At 39.9% G+C, this 16005-nt stretch overlaps 2 protein-coding genes across 8 annotated transcripts in view; one reads left to right on the top strand and one right to left on the bottom strand.

Annotated features, from left to right (window-relative positions):
• Positions 1-916, bottom strand: part of LOC119726984 (E3 ubiquitin-protein ligase TRIM37-like) — a 122902-nt gene extending 121986 nt beyond the window's left edge. For 2 of the 5 annotated variants that reach the window (XR_005270877.1, XM_038198842.1), the window contains exon 1: positions 755-913. Coding sequence is in view for 4 of the 5 variants with exons in the window: in XM_038198842.1 (XP_038054770.1) it covers positions 755-775 (21 nt within the window). In the remaining variant the exon portion in view is untranslated. Of the gene's footprint in view, positions 1-754 lie in introns of all 5 variants that reach the window. The other 3 variants (XM_038198843.1, XM_038198841.1, XM_038198839.1) reach the window with 2 other exon arrangements.
• Positions 917-947: 31 nt separating this feature from the next.
• Positions 948-16005, top strand: part of LOC119726985 (PRKR-interacting protein 1 homolog) — a 50527-nt gene continuing 35469 nt past the window's right edge. Inside the window, exons 1-2 of one of the 3 annotated variants that reach the window (XM_038198846.1) lie at positions 948-1104; positions 11716-11896. In XM_038198846.1, the coding sequence (XP_038054774.1) occupies positions 11732-11896 (165 nt within the window). In that variant the 5' untranslated portion in view covers positions 948-1104; positions 11716-11731. Of the gene's footprint in view, positions 1105-2666; positions 2829-11715; positions 11897-16005 lie in introns of those variants that run through there. The other 2 variants (XM_038198844.1, XM_038198845.1) reach the window with 2 other exon arrangements.

Raw genomic sequence — 16005 nt, 5'->3', positions numbered from 1 at the left:
GCATATTTTTCATCATTTTTGCCGAAAAACAGACAGAATCCACCGATGTTTGTTGGGTGCACATAACGTGAGTATGTCATGAGGTATTGTATGGAGTTTAGGGGCAAACTGTGCAGCGGTTCTGTGGAAAACGGCCTGCTTGGGATGGACGTTTTTGTACTTAATTAGTGTTTTGTGCTGACAACAATTTTGCGGGCTTCTGAACCTATGAGGCTCCACTACGTGGAGCCTCATAGTTCTAGGAGTAGGTGCCGGGAAGTGGATATGGGGATACGGGGTGGCACACGCGTGTGGGGTTTGGTTGAGCATCCAAGCGTGACTCCGTATCCGCGTATCCGGATACGAGGTGGGATAGGTGAGTGGCGGGGTATTCTGCAATTGTGCCGGGTTTTTTGCTTTAGAAGCATACTCACCCTCTTTATACTATAGGCTAATCAGAAAGTGCTGCCTTTTTCCGATGTCTATTTTTCGTGAAATTTCCAGATTCATTTGCACACGTTTGCGTATCAAAATTTCAACATGAAATTTCACAAAAATTAGACATCTGAAAAAGGCAGCACTGTCTGATTAGCCTATAAAGAGGGTGAGTATGCTTTTAAAGCAAAAACCCCCTACAAACTAAGCCTAAATGTGAAAATCCAAATTTGGCAAAGTGCGACACGTTTTTGTACATGTGGATGTGTGGCCTATGTTTACGGAGGCAGTCCAGTAAATAGGCCACATTTATGGGGCTAAGGCTAAACCTACAACCTACCTCGACCGTTGCTTCTTCCATTGTTGAACCTTAAAATTCAACAAATCAATGATCAACGTTAGGGATAAATCATGGGTTGCGCAGACATGCTGCTTGCTGCTTTAAAAAGTCAATCAGAAACTCTGGCAATAGTCTATTTCTCGATGGCATGGGGATGTACCGGACCGTGCAGTGATTGTGTAGGGCGCCCTCGCGCGTCCGATCTGCGCCTTCTAATTAGCGGGTACGTCAAGCCAGCTAGCTAGCTACACACGTCCGTTGTACGTACATAGTCGGGTAAGCAGACGACGCGACGAGAGTCAAGTTTTCATCATTCCTGCAGACTGAGAGTCTTGAGACACACAAGATAGGTGGGTATAGCGTAATAAAAGTGGCAGCCTATGCCTATGTATGGATGTTACGCCCGGCCCCAACTATCGCATCGGTCCCACTGTCCTAGCCCCACTAGTATGTGTGGCCGCGGTATATGCTGCGCTGAACCAGGCTCTGGCGCGACCATGTTGTGCCCATTCTTGAAAATCACGCAATCTTACGAATGCGCGCGCATTCTTAAGAATGAGCGCGCATTCTTAACAATGAGCACGCTTTCGAGTTTATTTTCCAGATTAAGGTCGGTCAGCATCACATTCAAAATGGCTGCCATCACCAGACGTTTCACGAGTGCATATGGGCTCCAGAAAGATTCAAGAATATCTCGGAAAATTGAACATCATTACACCTAAGCATCCCAGAAGTGATAGATGGGACATCATAGAATACAACCATATGTAAGAAACTGCCTGTAAATTTTATGAAAACGCCCTCAGTAGTGCGCGGTACCACGGTGTGTGGCCAGAGGTTCAGCGCAGCATACGGCGGCCACACTAGTGGGGCTACGGTAGGACTGTCTTAGACCTAGCTTAAGTAACTCCAGCTGACATGCTCCATATTCATTCACATGTGAATGAATATGAGCATGTCAGCTGGAGATGTCACGCCCCAACTATCGCATCGGTCCCAACTATAGTTGGGACTGTCCCAACTATAGTGCGGCAGTTGGGTCGGCCCAACTATAGTTAGGACTGGAGTTGCGCCGGATGCTTCATGCTTGATAGATCTTGTTGGATTAAATGTTCCGCGGCGCTGGCACCGTGTATTCGTCGTGCATGCATGCCGCAAGGCTGACCGGTCACGTGGTACTGCCTAGTTGGATGAGTTGTCCAGCTGCTGGGTTGATTGTCCATCAACATTTTGCAAAATTCAAAGTTTGCCATGGCCGGCCAACTATAGATGGCCGGGCCCCACCCATAGCTAATGTCAAAGGTCCCAAGTGAAGTCGGACAGTATGTAACAGAGCTGTAGGGAATGTTTTATAGTCGTCGTAAATCAATGTAAACTATCGTTGGGACCGCCAAATAAAAATATTGCGGTGGCCCAACTACAGATGGTCCCCACCCATAGATAATTTCATTGGTCCCAAGTAAAGTCAGATGTGTATTAGAGTTGTAGGGAATGTTTTATAATCGTACAACAATGTACACTATAGTTGGGACCGCAAAATAAAAAGATTGGAGTGGCCCAACTATAGATTCGCCCCATCAATAGCTAATTTCAGTGGTCCCCAGTAAAGTCGGACGTGTATCAGAGCTGTAGGGAACGTTTTACAGTTGTACATCAATATAAACTATAGTTGGGACACCGCAAAATAAAAAGATCGGAGTGGCCCAACTATAGATGGGCCAGCCCAACAGTGGAACTTACAGTTGGGACCGTCCTAACTATAGTTGGGACAGGCCCAACTATAGTTGGGCCAGCCCAACTGTGGAACTACAGTTGGGACAGGCCCAACTATAGTTGGGACCGATGCGATAGTTGGGGCGTGACAGAGTTACTCAAGCTATCCTAGACCCGTGAACGTGGCTATATACATAGCCACGCTTCAGTCTATAGTAAAAACACTCTATAGTGATCTACTCATCTCTATTGTAGCCTCCTGGCGTGAACTCTCCTCCATAGATGCTGGAGCTCATCTTCATTTTCCTGGAGGTCCAATCGGAGACTGTCAACGTCTTCTTGAAGTTCCTTTAGCAGTCTGGTCTGTCATAGTTTATGTCTACATCTTAATTAAATTTAGTTTTATCCTTTTGAGGCGTCCTATTTATTAATGAAAAAGTGTTACTCGCCTCCGGCCTCCCCAAGCCTCCTGCAGGGATGAGAATGTGGGCAAATAGTAGCTTGGCATGTAATCCCACTTCTGACACCATTTTTGGCGGGAATATTTTGTTACCCGAATCGTAGTCCTTTACCCGGACAACCTAACTTAGGATCAGTACCCAGCAGCCGGGAATGCAGGCTGGTTGGATGGAAATATACTGCCCAATACGCGTAGCGACATTCACCCATGCCTCTCAACCTCCAACATGGACAAGGACAGATGATTAACAACACAAATAGTCAATGACCTCAATTACTGAGTGATTTATTTACACAGAATCATGTCATATAATGGACCTCTTGTTAGATTATAATGTTGGCCTCTAATAAGTAAGTATTGGTCTATGAGCCTCTTAATTATATGGGTAGCCTTGCATTAGGCTCTCTAAGCCTCTTAATTACATGGGTAGCATAAAGCTCTATTGGTCTCTAAGCCTCTTAATTATATGGGTGGTCTCGCATTAGGTTATATGATAAGGCAGTGCTGGGCAGCACAGTGATGCCTCTGAATCCCGTTAAACTGTACTCCTCTACCTGTGTTTCCAATATCGATCCTTCTTCGAGGCTGGGGGTAGGTGAACGTGCATTCCTGGCTCCGTCCTGTTACAATCGGCAGATAGCTGTACATCACTCTGCCTCCAAAAGCCTCCGCGGACTCCGTGACTCATGAACCCAGCCCGGTTTCTGACCTAATAGCTGTGTACACATGTTATATTCGTCCCATCTTGGAGTACGCTAGCCCAGTGTGGCACAGCTCTTTAAGTGCAATCTAGGGTCATTGAAAGTGTTCAGAAGCATGCTGTTCGAATCATTATAGGTCATAGGTATGATTCATACACTTATGCACTCAGCACACTAGATCTCCCAACACTGGAATCTATAAGTGAGCTGGGGGGGGGGAACTACTGGTTAAGTTTGGTTACTGGGATCCAGTAGATTCAGGGGCATGGTCCCACCTGACAGAGAAGTAGGCCTACCACCACTGCTGGTCTCTAAATACCAAAGTGCCGTACCACCAGGTACAGGAGATCCACAATTCCTGCACTTGCGTACATTTTTAAATAATTGCCATGACTGTAAACTAATAGGTGCAATACCGTTCTTAGGCACTTTTAACACTTGGGTCACAAAAAATGGCGTTTTAGCGAATAAATATAATAAGGGAATAAATGTGTGCTCGAGAGGTTTTTATCACTCTGTTTAATACCGCTTAGAGTCTGGGTGCTGATAATTACCCGAGCCGGAGGCGAGGGTAATTATCAGCACCCAGACTCTAAGCGGTATTAAACAGAGTGATAAATACCGACCGAGCACATATTTATTCCCATTCATAAATACCTTATTCGTAAAAAAATATGAAATAATTCGTTCAAAAAATCCCGATTTTGTTCAACAAGTTCACTTCATGCTTTTTGAAACATCCCTCTAGCAAAATAATGGAGTGTCCAGCTGGCGATTAAGATGTAAACAACCCTTTTATGGAGATTGACGCGCGCGTAGCATGTTCTGCGCGATGTCACGCAGAACGCACCTGGGGCGTTGCGTTTTGAATTTAGAACTATAAAATTCTGACTCGCATGTAGTGTTGCGCATGCCTACGTGAGGATTGTGAACGTTCAACCAATGAAACGGTAAGAGGCACTGGATTTTTAGGAGACCACATTTTGTTGTGACACTGGAAAAGTGTTTAAGACCAGCTAGCCATGTCTTTATCATCCGTTTAAGACCGGCCACGTGACGGGCTCTCGACCAATAGGAATAGCTAAACTGTCTGAGGTATTTATGAATGATAAATAACGGCAACTAAGATATACAAAGTTCATTGACCCCTTCAAAGGTATCTATACTTTAAATATGATGTCCCCACATCTGAAAATTCTTTTCATGGCACCAAGAGTCAAGCTTTAGACTTGGGTCATGAAAAAAGTGGCATTTACAATCATGAAAGTCTTATTAATATCTATATATGTAGGCTATTGTTTTACAAAGGTCATGACCTCTCGTAAGGTGACCAGATGTTGAATAGTGAAATGACCTATATATGAAAATTCTCTTTACAGTATGAACACCTTTCATTTAGACATGAATTGTGAAAAAAAGATGCGGTTTAAAGAATAAATCTTACAAATAGCTATGAACAGGTTAACCAAGGTCATTGACCTCTCAAAGGTCACCAGAGGTCAGATATGAATGTTTCCACATCTGATCATTATTTTCATTGTATGAAGACCTATGACATAGACTTGGGCCATAGGAAAGTGAACTTTAGAAGAACACAAGTTATGAATAGAGTATGCAAAGTTCATTGACCTCTAAAGGTCACCAGAGGTCAAATATGAAATGCCTCCATATCTGAAAATTTTCTTCATGGCATGAAGAATCAACATGCAAAGTTTCATGCTTTTATCACAATTTGCACAATACTTAAGCATATTGGGGCTATGTCGCACCACTATCTATGTTTTTCAGAATATGACATAAAAATACAATAACCAAATGCTGCAATAGCCATGTGTTTGTTCACAAACATAAGTCTAAGCTAGAGGTTGTAGGAACAACCACACGGTGTTGGGCTATTATGTTTGAGTTGATAGCAAGACATTGAATAAAAGTTTGCCAAAAACACTGACAGTGTAGAATGACAGTTAGAGAATTGTCATAGGCAAGTCGATGCGCGTAAAAACTAAAATCAGATCTCTCACAGTTGACTTTAAATTGAATTTCAAAGATTAATCACGTGGTCTCAACATATATGCACGCCACATGTAGTGTAAACTTATCAAGTACAATCGTTACAAAACTCCATTAAATAGCTCATATCTCTAAAAGTAAAGGTCGCACACCATTGGCGCAAAATATTGCTCGCCATACACTCTTTATAGGGGAGTACGTATGGGGGACCCCCGTGCACCCCCCCCCCCCCCCCCCCCCCCGAACTAACTTTCACCAATTTTTTGGGGTGCCTTTTAGGGTCCTTAAACACATTTTGGATGTTAACAGGAAAAAAAAATCTGATGCGAAGGAGATATCCAAGATGGCGGCCAATATGGCCGCCAAAAATGGTAAAATCTTGAAAAAAGGCATAAATCAGCCAAATTATGTGATAATTGCATAAATAAAATGGTCAGTTATATGTTTTAGACCCTCAACAACTCATTTCTGGTATCCTTGTTTTGCTATTATGCTTCAAAATCAAGATGGCGGCCAATTTGGTGGCCAAAATGGCCGCCATATTGGTAAAATATGGAAAAAGTCACATATCAGCCTAATATGATACAATCAAAAGTTCATTTTTTTGTAAGTTATACGTTTTTACCCTCACAAATTCATTTCTGGTATCGCTTTTTTTCTATCATGCTTCAAATGCATGATGGCGGCTAAGATGGCGGCCAATATGGCCGCCAAAATGGGGGAAAAATGAAGAAAAAAAATCATATTTTAGCCAAATAGTGTGATAAAAGCATCAATAAAATTGTTAGTTATGTTTTTGACCCTCATAAATTCATTTCTGGTATCCCATATTTTGCTATCATGCTTCAAATTCAAGATGGCGGCCAGGATGGCCGCAAAAATGGCCTCCAAAATTGGTCAAATGTGAGAAAAATGATACATATTTAGCCAAATAATATGATAAATGCATACATTTTATTGTTAGATACATGCTCTTCACCCTTACAAGTTCATTTCAAGCATTCTTTCGTTTTGCTACCATGAACCAAATTCAAGATGGCTGCCAAAAATGGTCAAATTTAAGAATAGCCATATATTGGCCATATATGTAAATGATATGTATGAGTGAAAGTTGAGATTATGTACTTGAGACTTCACTGCATATCTGCATATTATAGAGCCATGTTCAACTTCAAATTTCAAGGGGGCTGCAGGCCTAGGGCATCTCCAAGTTTTATTGAAACGAAACCTTGGAAAGTTTTAGACCTATTATTAAAGTGCCATTTAAAGCACAAAACTTGATTATTTCTCTGACGGTTGATTTTTTTTTAGCAATTTTCAAAGGAAAAGAGGTGTTTTCATTGTAACTTCTGGTCTTATGACGTAATCAATTTTTTTCGCGCACAGGTCTTGTCTGCATTAAAGTAATCATATATTGAATTTTGCCACAGACATCAACTAAAACTGCGTTTTGGACATTTTTAACCTGCCGCCAGAAGGCGCTCGAAAACTTCATGGCGTCACCGATCATTTTTTTTAAAGGTCAACCCACCCACAGACTAACATCGTTGAAAGCAAGTTCATATCTTTTTCCACTTTCAAATTATTAAGCACTTCCGGTTTCGACCGAAAGGAAGGGTCACGTGATTTGACGCACACAAGATGAAATGAAGATCATATATTATCATGTTGATTCCCGCAAAATTCAAGTTCGGTCTCTCACGGTTGATTTTATATTGAATTTCAATGATTAAATTTATTATTTTTTTGAAGTGACGTCACGTGACCCATGATGACGTCATGATGACGTAATTGCAAAAAGCACATCTTCAATGGGTTTTGCATTGATGTATTGACAATTGAAGTTCATATATGTTTTCATGTTGACAAACAGTTCTGGAGAAAAATTTGTCTTTGAGAATAAAAATACTAATAATAGTAAATTCTTACAATAACAATAGGTGTTGGGCTCAAGGCCCAACACCTAATTATAACTCAAAACTTACATTTTCAACCTAAAGCAGTCTTCTCTCGATTCTAATGGCACCTTTTTACCCCTCAGCCGAGAGGCTGGAGGGGTTTGTCATCACCTATGGCATCCATCCGTCCGTCTGTCAGTCCGGACGGACATCCAAGCAGATTAGTTTCCAGAAAATGACTTGACTTTGAAATGTTGTTTGGGATTGTAACTTAGGTAGGGAATTGCCCTTGGGTACAGGCAAGTTGGGATAGGTTTTGGGGTCAGTTCAGCTATTTCCCCACAGCTTTTGTACACGTTTTCATCATGAAAGGCCCTTATACTTGCCATACACTTAGACCAGCACCTGCAGATGTGTGCCGATTATTGACGTCATCATGACGTCATAACGAGTCACGGGACATCACACTATAGGTGCGTCTTTTGAAGGCCTATATCTCCAGAACTACAGGTCCCATTGGGTTGAAAGTTGGTAAGTACCTAGACCGGGATGTGTTACATGTACACGTATAAACGAAAAAAGAATTGACGTCACAATGACATAATCGTGGGTCATGTTCTGCACGTGAAAGTTTAATAAATTTAATCATTGAAATCTCTATAAAATCAACCGTGAGAGACCTGAACTGGAGGTTTGCGGGAATTGATAGAATAATCCAGGATCTCCAGTTTATCTCGTACATGCCAAATCATGTGACCCTTCCTTCCAGTCGAAACCGGAAGTGCCTTATAACTTGAAAGTGGAAAATGATGTGAACTTGTTTTCAACAATGTTAGTCTCTGTGTGTACAGCTAAAGGGAAAATTCCCACCACTGACATTGCGGGTGACATGGTTTTCCAGGCATTCATTAAAATAATATAACACATAACTTTAACGGGAGCAATTTCCGTGCTCTGCTCATACAATCATTATGAATGTCATGTGTTCTTCTTTTTCAATTCTCTTGGATCCTATTATTGCAACTTCAACAAACAATATAAACGTGAAATCTTATGTTTTGGGGGTTGTAGTGACATGTTATTAGTCAAGCTTTCCTATCCTCTGTGGTGATAGACGTGTATGAAAGTCTGTTTTAATCCCCAAGGCTTTGTACCCGGCCACGTTGTTTTGGACTTTACCTTTAACATGGAAATGATTATGATGTCATAGTGACGTAATCATGTGATTTTTAATCAAATTTTTTTTACATTTCTTTTTTTTTGACACTCGCATTCTAACTTGTTTACGTGTCCGGTACACAGACCAATGCTGGGCAATGTGTAGCCAATCATGTCTCTACGACAGTCACGTACGTTTATGCTCCACACTGTGATATTGCTCACACGGGAATTTCCTTAAATTGTGCTAGTCTGCTAACAAGCTACATGCATGTTGCACTGTTGCTGAATATGGGGGGCCTTATCATAAATTTGACGCCTCATGGGTTCCATGCCTCATAAGTCTAAAACTTTGGACTGATGAGGCGTTGGAATTATGAGGCAAGTCGGAGCTATAAGGCGTCGGAATGCGGCATTGGACCTAGGGCAATTCCACACCAAAGTGGACATGACACCAAAAAATTCAAATACATGTGACTTAAACAAATTTGGCATCAAATGAAAGCTAAAAGTCTATATTTTCAAGATTTGAAGTCGGAATTTTATTTTTTATACAATTCGGTACCAAAAAATAGGATTATGTAATAATCCTGTTTTAATCCTAAAAATGTGATTAATAGTGATATGAAAGTATTCTACCAATAGACACACAAAAATATGTACTAATGCCATCACTTTCTGTCATGAAAAAGTATTGGTCTTGAAAAACCGACTAAAACTTGTTTTTAACATTTTGCGTAATTTGTTTCGCTTCAGTGACTTCTAATATTTCAGCCTTCGAAAATGTCCTTCCGTTACCGAAAAAATACATATTTTTAAATTATTTTTAAAACTTGCAGTATGAATGCAATGAAACTTACTGTGCAAAGCAAGTTTAGGTAGGCCTTCAATATGACATTATAACTGACACTGTTGTACTTCTCGTTTTTTAATTACAATTAATTAAATCACGTCCTTCCGTTACCAAATTGGTAACGGAAGGACGGTAACGGAAGGACAAATCGTATTTTTATCAAATGTTACGACATTTGCGCTCATGTTTGAAAAATGAAAATCACTGCAAATACATGCATGTATAATGAGCATTGAAAGGACATTCATGTGACCCACCTTCACAAAAGCGGGATAAGCAGGGCAAGGTGTTTATTACAAAGGAAGTCACAGGCATGTACAACATGTACAATGTACATGTACATATATGCCGATGTACCAGTACTTGTACATGTATGGAGTTGTTGCAGAAAATCAAATCATAAAGTTGCTGCCATCAGCATTCATGGACAACAGAGAAATATACGAATTCTGTGAAGCCATTCCAGAAGCAAATTAAGTCAAAAATGAGACGGCAGAAAGTACCGGTACTTTGGGGCACTTTCATTCAATTTACATGTGTAAGACATGTGAGGTGCAATCTTTGACAAATTATGCCCAAGTTAACAATTTCAGTTTGGATGTTTATAAATTAATTGTTACTACTCTAAATCATTGTAATTTGATTTCAAACATTGATTTTAGAGTTCAATTAAAAGCAACACCTAACTGAAGCCATCAGTTCTACCGGTAGATGTTTTTACCTTAAATGTACATGTAGGCTGGTCCCCCCCCCCACCCTTTAGGTAAACCTTTGAACCTACCGGTATTATTATTAAAAGTTGTTGGTGAACATGTAACCAATATACTCAAAGAGTTCAAATACTGTGTATTTAAACTTTTAAGGATTGAGGTGATGGGTTTGAAGTCTATTTCTGTAGTAGTCCTGTGTTCGTGAATTATGTGTTTTGGGTTGTTTTCGTTTTTCTTTTGTTATCATTAATTAGCAGGCTTCTATCTTTATCTCAACAGTTTTTTGGGTATAATTATTTATGCCAGGTCTGCATATTGTTGATTTCACATTCAGTTACACATTTCAGCAATTTGTTTCACTTGTATAATTAGTGTAAATTAATATTTTGTTCATGCTATAATTGAGTAAACCTTTTGTCCTTCCGTTACCGTCCTTCCGTTACCAAATTATAATCTGCTTAAAAAATTGTAATTATATTACTGAAACACTAAAGGTGGTATAGTATAGATAAAGCTTCAGGGATTCCATTTCCTACCTTTAAAATATAATTGCCCCATAAAATTCACAGAGTTTACGCAAAACGCGAGTAAGTTGGAAAACCCTTGTCCGTTTTACCGTCCTTCCGTTACCGACCTCATTAATATTCATAATTCATAAACGGGAGGCATTCATGCCCCCCAAAAGTGTGGAAAATGAAAGTAGCATTATAGCAATACAATTGTGACATTTGTTTGCTGTAACTATGAACACTGTCTGTGATACACACATTTGAAATTTTGTTCAATGAGTGCAAACGTCCTTCCGTTACCGTGGAATTGCCCCCTATGAGGCGGAATAAATACATTTTTTTTTTTATGTCTCATGAGTCCGACGCCTCATAGGTCCGATGCCTCATAAGTCAGAAATTTCGGACTTATGAGGCGTATGAGGCGTTAAACTTAATATGAGCGGACCCCAAATATGCGCTCCCTTTTCGATAGGATAACACATGTTTGTGCTCTACAAGTTTCAGGCCAAATCATGATGTCATGATGACACTATCGCATGTCATGTGACACATCAGGTAGAGTGGGAAAAGTGCAAGCACTATAAGTTGCCTAACAGTAACCCCCACGTGCCTGAAGTGTCCATGACAAACACAAAAACCATCAAGATACAACAATCAAGATAAAGATCGAGGGAAAAACACACATGTGATCAACTAAAACTGGACAATAATAAGGGAGTGAAATTGCAAAGAATGTACCCAAAAATGCATCTGGGCTACCACAAGCCCACTGACTAATCAAAGATTATCCTTGTAACTAAATGTTAACAGTCACTTGTGTTAACTTTGTACAAAGTTACGATTTGGTTGTCACCCTCAACTTTGTATTGGATATATTCAAATCAGAAAATATTATTCAAGTTTGTTCTGCTGACCTTTATCCATGGTATATTTTTATACATTTATACAGTACCAATTGGAGGCACATGTGCATGGCCAGAAGCCGATCATACATTGAGACAGCCCATATGGAGACATCCAATGTAAGGAAGGATCAGTTTCACCGGAAAGATGCAAAGCAGCAACTCACTCTGCCAAGATCTGCTGCTGAGAAACAAAAAATTCGAATTGAGAAACTGATGAAAAATCCAGTAAGTTCAATGTTAAATTCAAAACCAACCGTTTTTTTAGCATTTGCATAATATTGTCCCCTGGAAACACAATGTTAAATTGTGTGGTAGTATTTACACCCCCCCCCCCCCAATAATATGTAAAGACTGCCCTTTCCTGTTAAAATGCCCCTTTTTTTCACCAGCGCTTAGCCCCCAATATTTGTAGATAATGTCTTTGTACGATTAACAAGTCCCCTTTTTTCTGAAAAAGTGCCCTTCAAACAAAAACTTGTGCCCTTTTTGGTGCCGTTGGCCATTATGGTTCCCTTTTTCTTTAATTTCGCGCATGTATCACCCATAAAAGCACCAATATTGTCCATTAGTGTGCATAAGCGTCGGTTTTTGAACAGCGCTCCCATCTACAGATGGCAGTGTTGTAGGACTCGAGTCCAGGATTCGGACTCGAGTTGGACTCAAGTCACATTTTTCGTGACTCGGCCTCAACTTGAGTGACATTGGAAATTGACTTGGACTCGGACTCGACCATGATGACTCGGACTCAGTCATGTATTTTCATCAAAAGAACGTACATAATGTAGGGATGGGAAGGGATCATTGGAATTATGTTTGGATGATAAAACATGGAGGGAAGGGATGGAGGAGTTTTTTGGGTGGATGGAAATTAAAAGGAAAACACATTTTGGGTCTAAATAACATGTACACACACAAGGTAAACCATTTACACTAGGATTTGCTTAAAAGACAGAATGGATGATTGAAAAATAATTTTAATTAATTTTAAACAATCCGGAGTAAAAAACGGGTCTACATTTGAGCACAGACATGCATGTGCCTTTTCCAAGGAATCCCCCCCCCCCAATTAAAATGATCTCGCTACCCTACTGTCTACTCAAGCATATCAAAGAGGAATGTTGGACCTGTCCTCACCGAGGGCACTTAATGCAAGGGGTCTATCAAAGTCAATTATGTAAATACAGCAGTACGCTGCTATAACAAAGCCTATTATACATGTATTAGTAAATGGGCGTTGGCAGGATTTTCTTAGATGGGGGCAAAGCACATTATTTCCAAGAATCCTTGTACATTCTCTATCATATTCTCATTTTATCATATACCGGTATTCAAGGTTGAGGTATGGGGGGGGGGGGACATTTGCCCAGCCCAGCCCAGCCCAGCCTGACACTGTGGACACCCATATTGTGATATGTGCATTAAATTTAACAGCAATATGACTTCACACCTCATCCTCTTCCTTTTTTCCTTCTTTTTATTTCTCCTCATGATTTGGTTGCTTTTCTGCTTAAAAGCAGAGAAGCTTGCTTTGTTCTGATATTTAGCTGTTCCCAATTTCAATTGGGAACAGCTATTGTTTTCGTTAAAGTTTTTTTTTTTCCTTTTTTTTTTTTTTTTTTTTTTTTGGCTTTTCCGCAAAGTTGCGGAAAAGCCTTTGTTTTTGTTCTCATTTTTTTTTTTTTTTTTTTTGGCTTTTCCGCATAGTGCGGAAAAGCCTTTGTTTTTGTTCTCATTTTTTTTTTTTTTCCTTCTTCTTTTTGTCGCCAAAACCCCATAGACTTTGTGCACGTTTTTTCTCAGTGCCACTTTTGGCATTAATCTTTGTCATACATCATTCAAAGTTTGCATAAGCATAGTCCCTATAGCAAAGATGTGTCCCGAAGATTGACGTAATGGTGACGTCATCGACTAATTTATTATAGATTTTTTGATATTAAATTTTTCCCATAGACTTTGTACACAAAAATTAAGAAAAAACTGTTGATTTTCAAAAGGCATTTTTCAACCCATTGCCAGTAATTCATTTACACCACTCTTTGTCCAAGCAAAGACCCTAATTCAAACAACATTGTGGAGTGATGACGTCATGATGACGTCATCCTGTGTTGATTTATAGGCAATTAAATTGTGGCACTTTTAATAGTTAAAAATGCATAAGAAATCAACCGTACGCGTCCGCAGCATTCTGTTGCCGGCAAGTGGTAGAGTAGGTTGAGGTCTTTATTTCATTCAGTGTGCGTGAAATCACGTGACCCTTGCTTCCGGTCGAAAAAGGCCAAAACCGGAAGTGGCTTATCATTTGAAAGTGGTAATAGATATGAACTTGCTTTTAACGGTGTTAGTCTCTTGGCTTAGAGTATTCTTCAAATCATCTACCGATGACGTCATGCAATCTTCGAGCGCCCTCTAGCGACAGGTTGAAAATTTTCAAAAATGTGTTTTGAATAGATGTCTGTGGCAAAGTTTGTCGGAATCGCCTAAATATTGGTGTTTATGATGACCTTGACCCCCTTTAGACGTGTGAGAAGTTGTAGGCGTATGATGTCATCAGACCGGAAGTTATAATGAAAAGACCCTTTTTCCTTTGAAAATTCCTGAAAAATCAACCATGGCAGTTTTTATAGTTGTTTTTACTTTAATTGTCGATTTAAGGGTAAGTCTAAAACATTTCAAAGCTTCGAGGCAATAAGCGAACTCGAACATGGCCTGCGCACGCTTAAAACTTCAGGTTGACAATATACCTCTGCTTTAAAACATGCACAGGACGACCACAATGTACGTGTACATGCACGTACGTTGTACATACGCACATACATCGTATGTCAGTCAGCCCGCAGGGCACGTGTTGCTGAGGTCAAATCCTGACCACAGTGACCGTTTTAGCCGATTTTCGGCTAACTTTGACAGACTTTATGTTCATGCATAGTCAGAGACGTATTATTGAAAAAAAAAAATCATAATGCGGAAAAGCCCTATGTTCTGTTGCAAACAGACATAGATCTCTAGTTTTTTTTTGGCTTCTTCTTTTTGTCGCCTAAATCCCATAGACTTTGTGCACGTTTTTTCTCATCGCCACTTTTGGCATTAATCTTTGTCATACATCATTCAAAGTTAGCATAAGCATAGTCCCTATAGCAAAGATGTGTCCCGAAGATTGACGTCATGGTGACGTCATCGACTAATTTATTATAGATTTTTGAATATTTAATTTTTCCCATAGACTTTGTACACAGAAATTAAAAAAAATTGTCTATTTGCAAAGGGCAGTTTTGACTCTTTGCCAGTAATTCATTTACACCAGTCTTTGTCTAAGCAAAGACCCTAATTTAAACAACATTGTGTAATGATGACGTCATGATGACGTCATCAGGTGTGTGTTTATAGGCAATTAAATTGTGACACTTTTAATATTAAAAAATGCATAAGAAATCAACCGTACGCGTCCGCAGCATTTTGTTGCCGGCAAGTGGTAGAATAGGTTGAGGTCTTTATTTCATTCAGTGTGCGTGAAATCACGTGACCCTTGCTTCCGGTCGAAAAAGGCCAAAACCGGAAGTGGCTTATTATTTAAAAATGGTAATAGATATGAACTTGCTTTTAACGGTGTTAGTCTCTTGGCCGATAGTATTCTTCAAATCATCTACCGATGACGTCATGCAATCTTCGAGCGCCCTCTAGCGACAGGTTGAAAATTAGCAAAAATGTATTTTGAATAGATGTCTGTGGCGAAGTTTGTCGGAATCACCTAAATATTGGTGTATATGATGACCTTGACCCACTTAAGACGTGTGCGAAGTTTTAGGCGAATGACGGCATCAGACCGGAAGTTATAATAAAAAGACCCTTTTTCATTTGAAAATTCCTGAAAAATCAACCATGGCAGTTTTTATGTTTGTTTTTACTTTAATTGTCGATTGAAGGGTAGGTCTAAAACATTTTAAAGTTTCGAGGCGATAAGCGAACTCGAACATACCCTACGCACGCTTAAAACTTCACGTTGACAATACCTCTGCTTCAAAACATGCACAGGACAGGACGTCCACAATGTACATGTACATGCATTGCACGTACGTTGTACATAGGCACATAATCGTATGTCAGTCAGCCTACAGCGCACGTGTTGCTGAGGTCAAATCCTGTCCACATTGACCGTTTTAACTTTGACAGATTTTATGTTCATGCATGCGCATAGACAGGGACGTATTATAGCACTTTTGGCATTAATCTTTGTCAGATATCATTGAAAGTTGGCATAAGCATAGTCCCTATAGCCAAGATATGTCCCGAAGAGTGACGTCATGGTGACGTCATCAAGTGATTTATTATGGATTTAT

Source organism: Patiria miniata, unplaced genomic scaffold (assembly GCF_015706575.1).
Source record: "Patiria miniata isolate m_02_andy unplaced genomic scaffold, ASM1570657v1 HiC_scaffold_2, whole genome shotgun sequence".
Taxonomy (NCBI): Eukaryota; Metazoa; Echinodermata; class Asteroidea; order Valvatida; family Asterinidae; genus Patiria; species Patiria miniata.
This window is presented reverse-complemented; position numbering and strand designations above follow the sequence as displayed.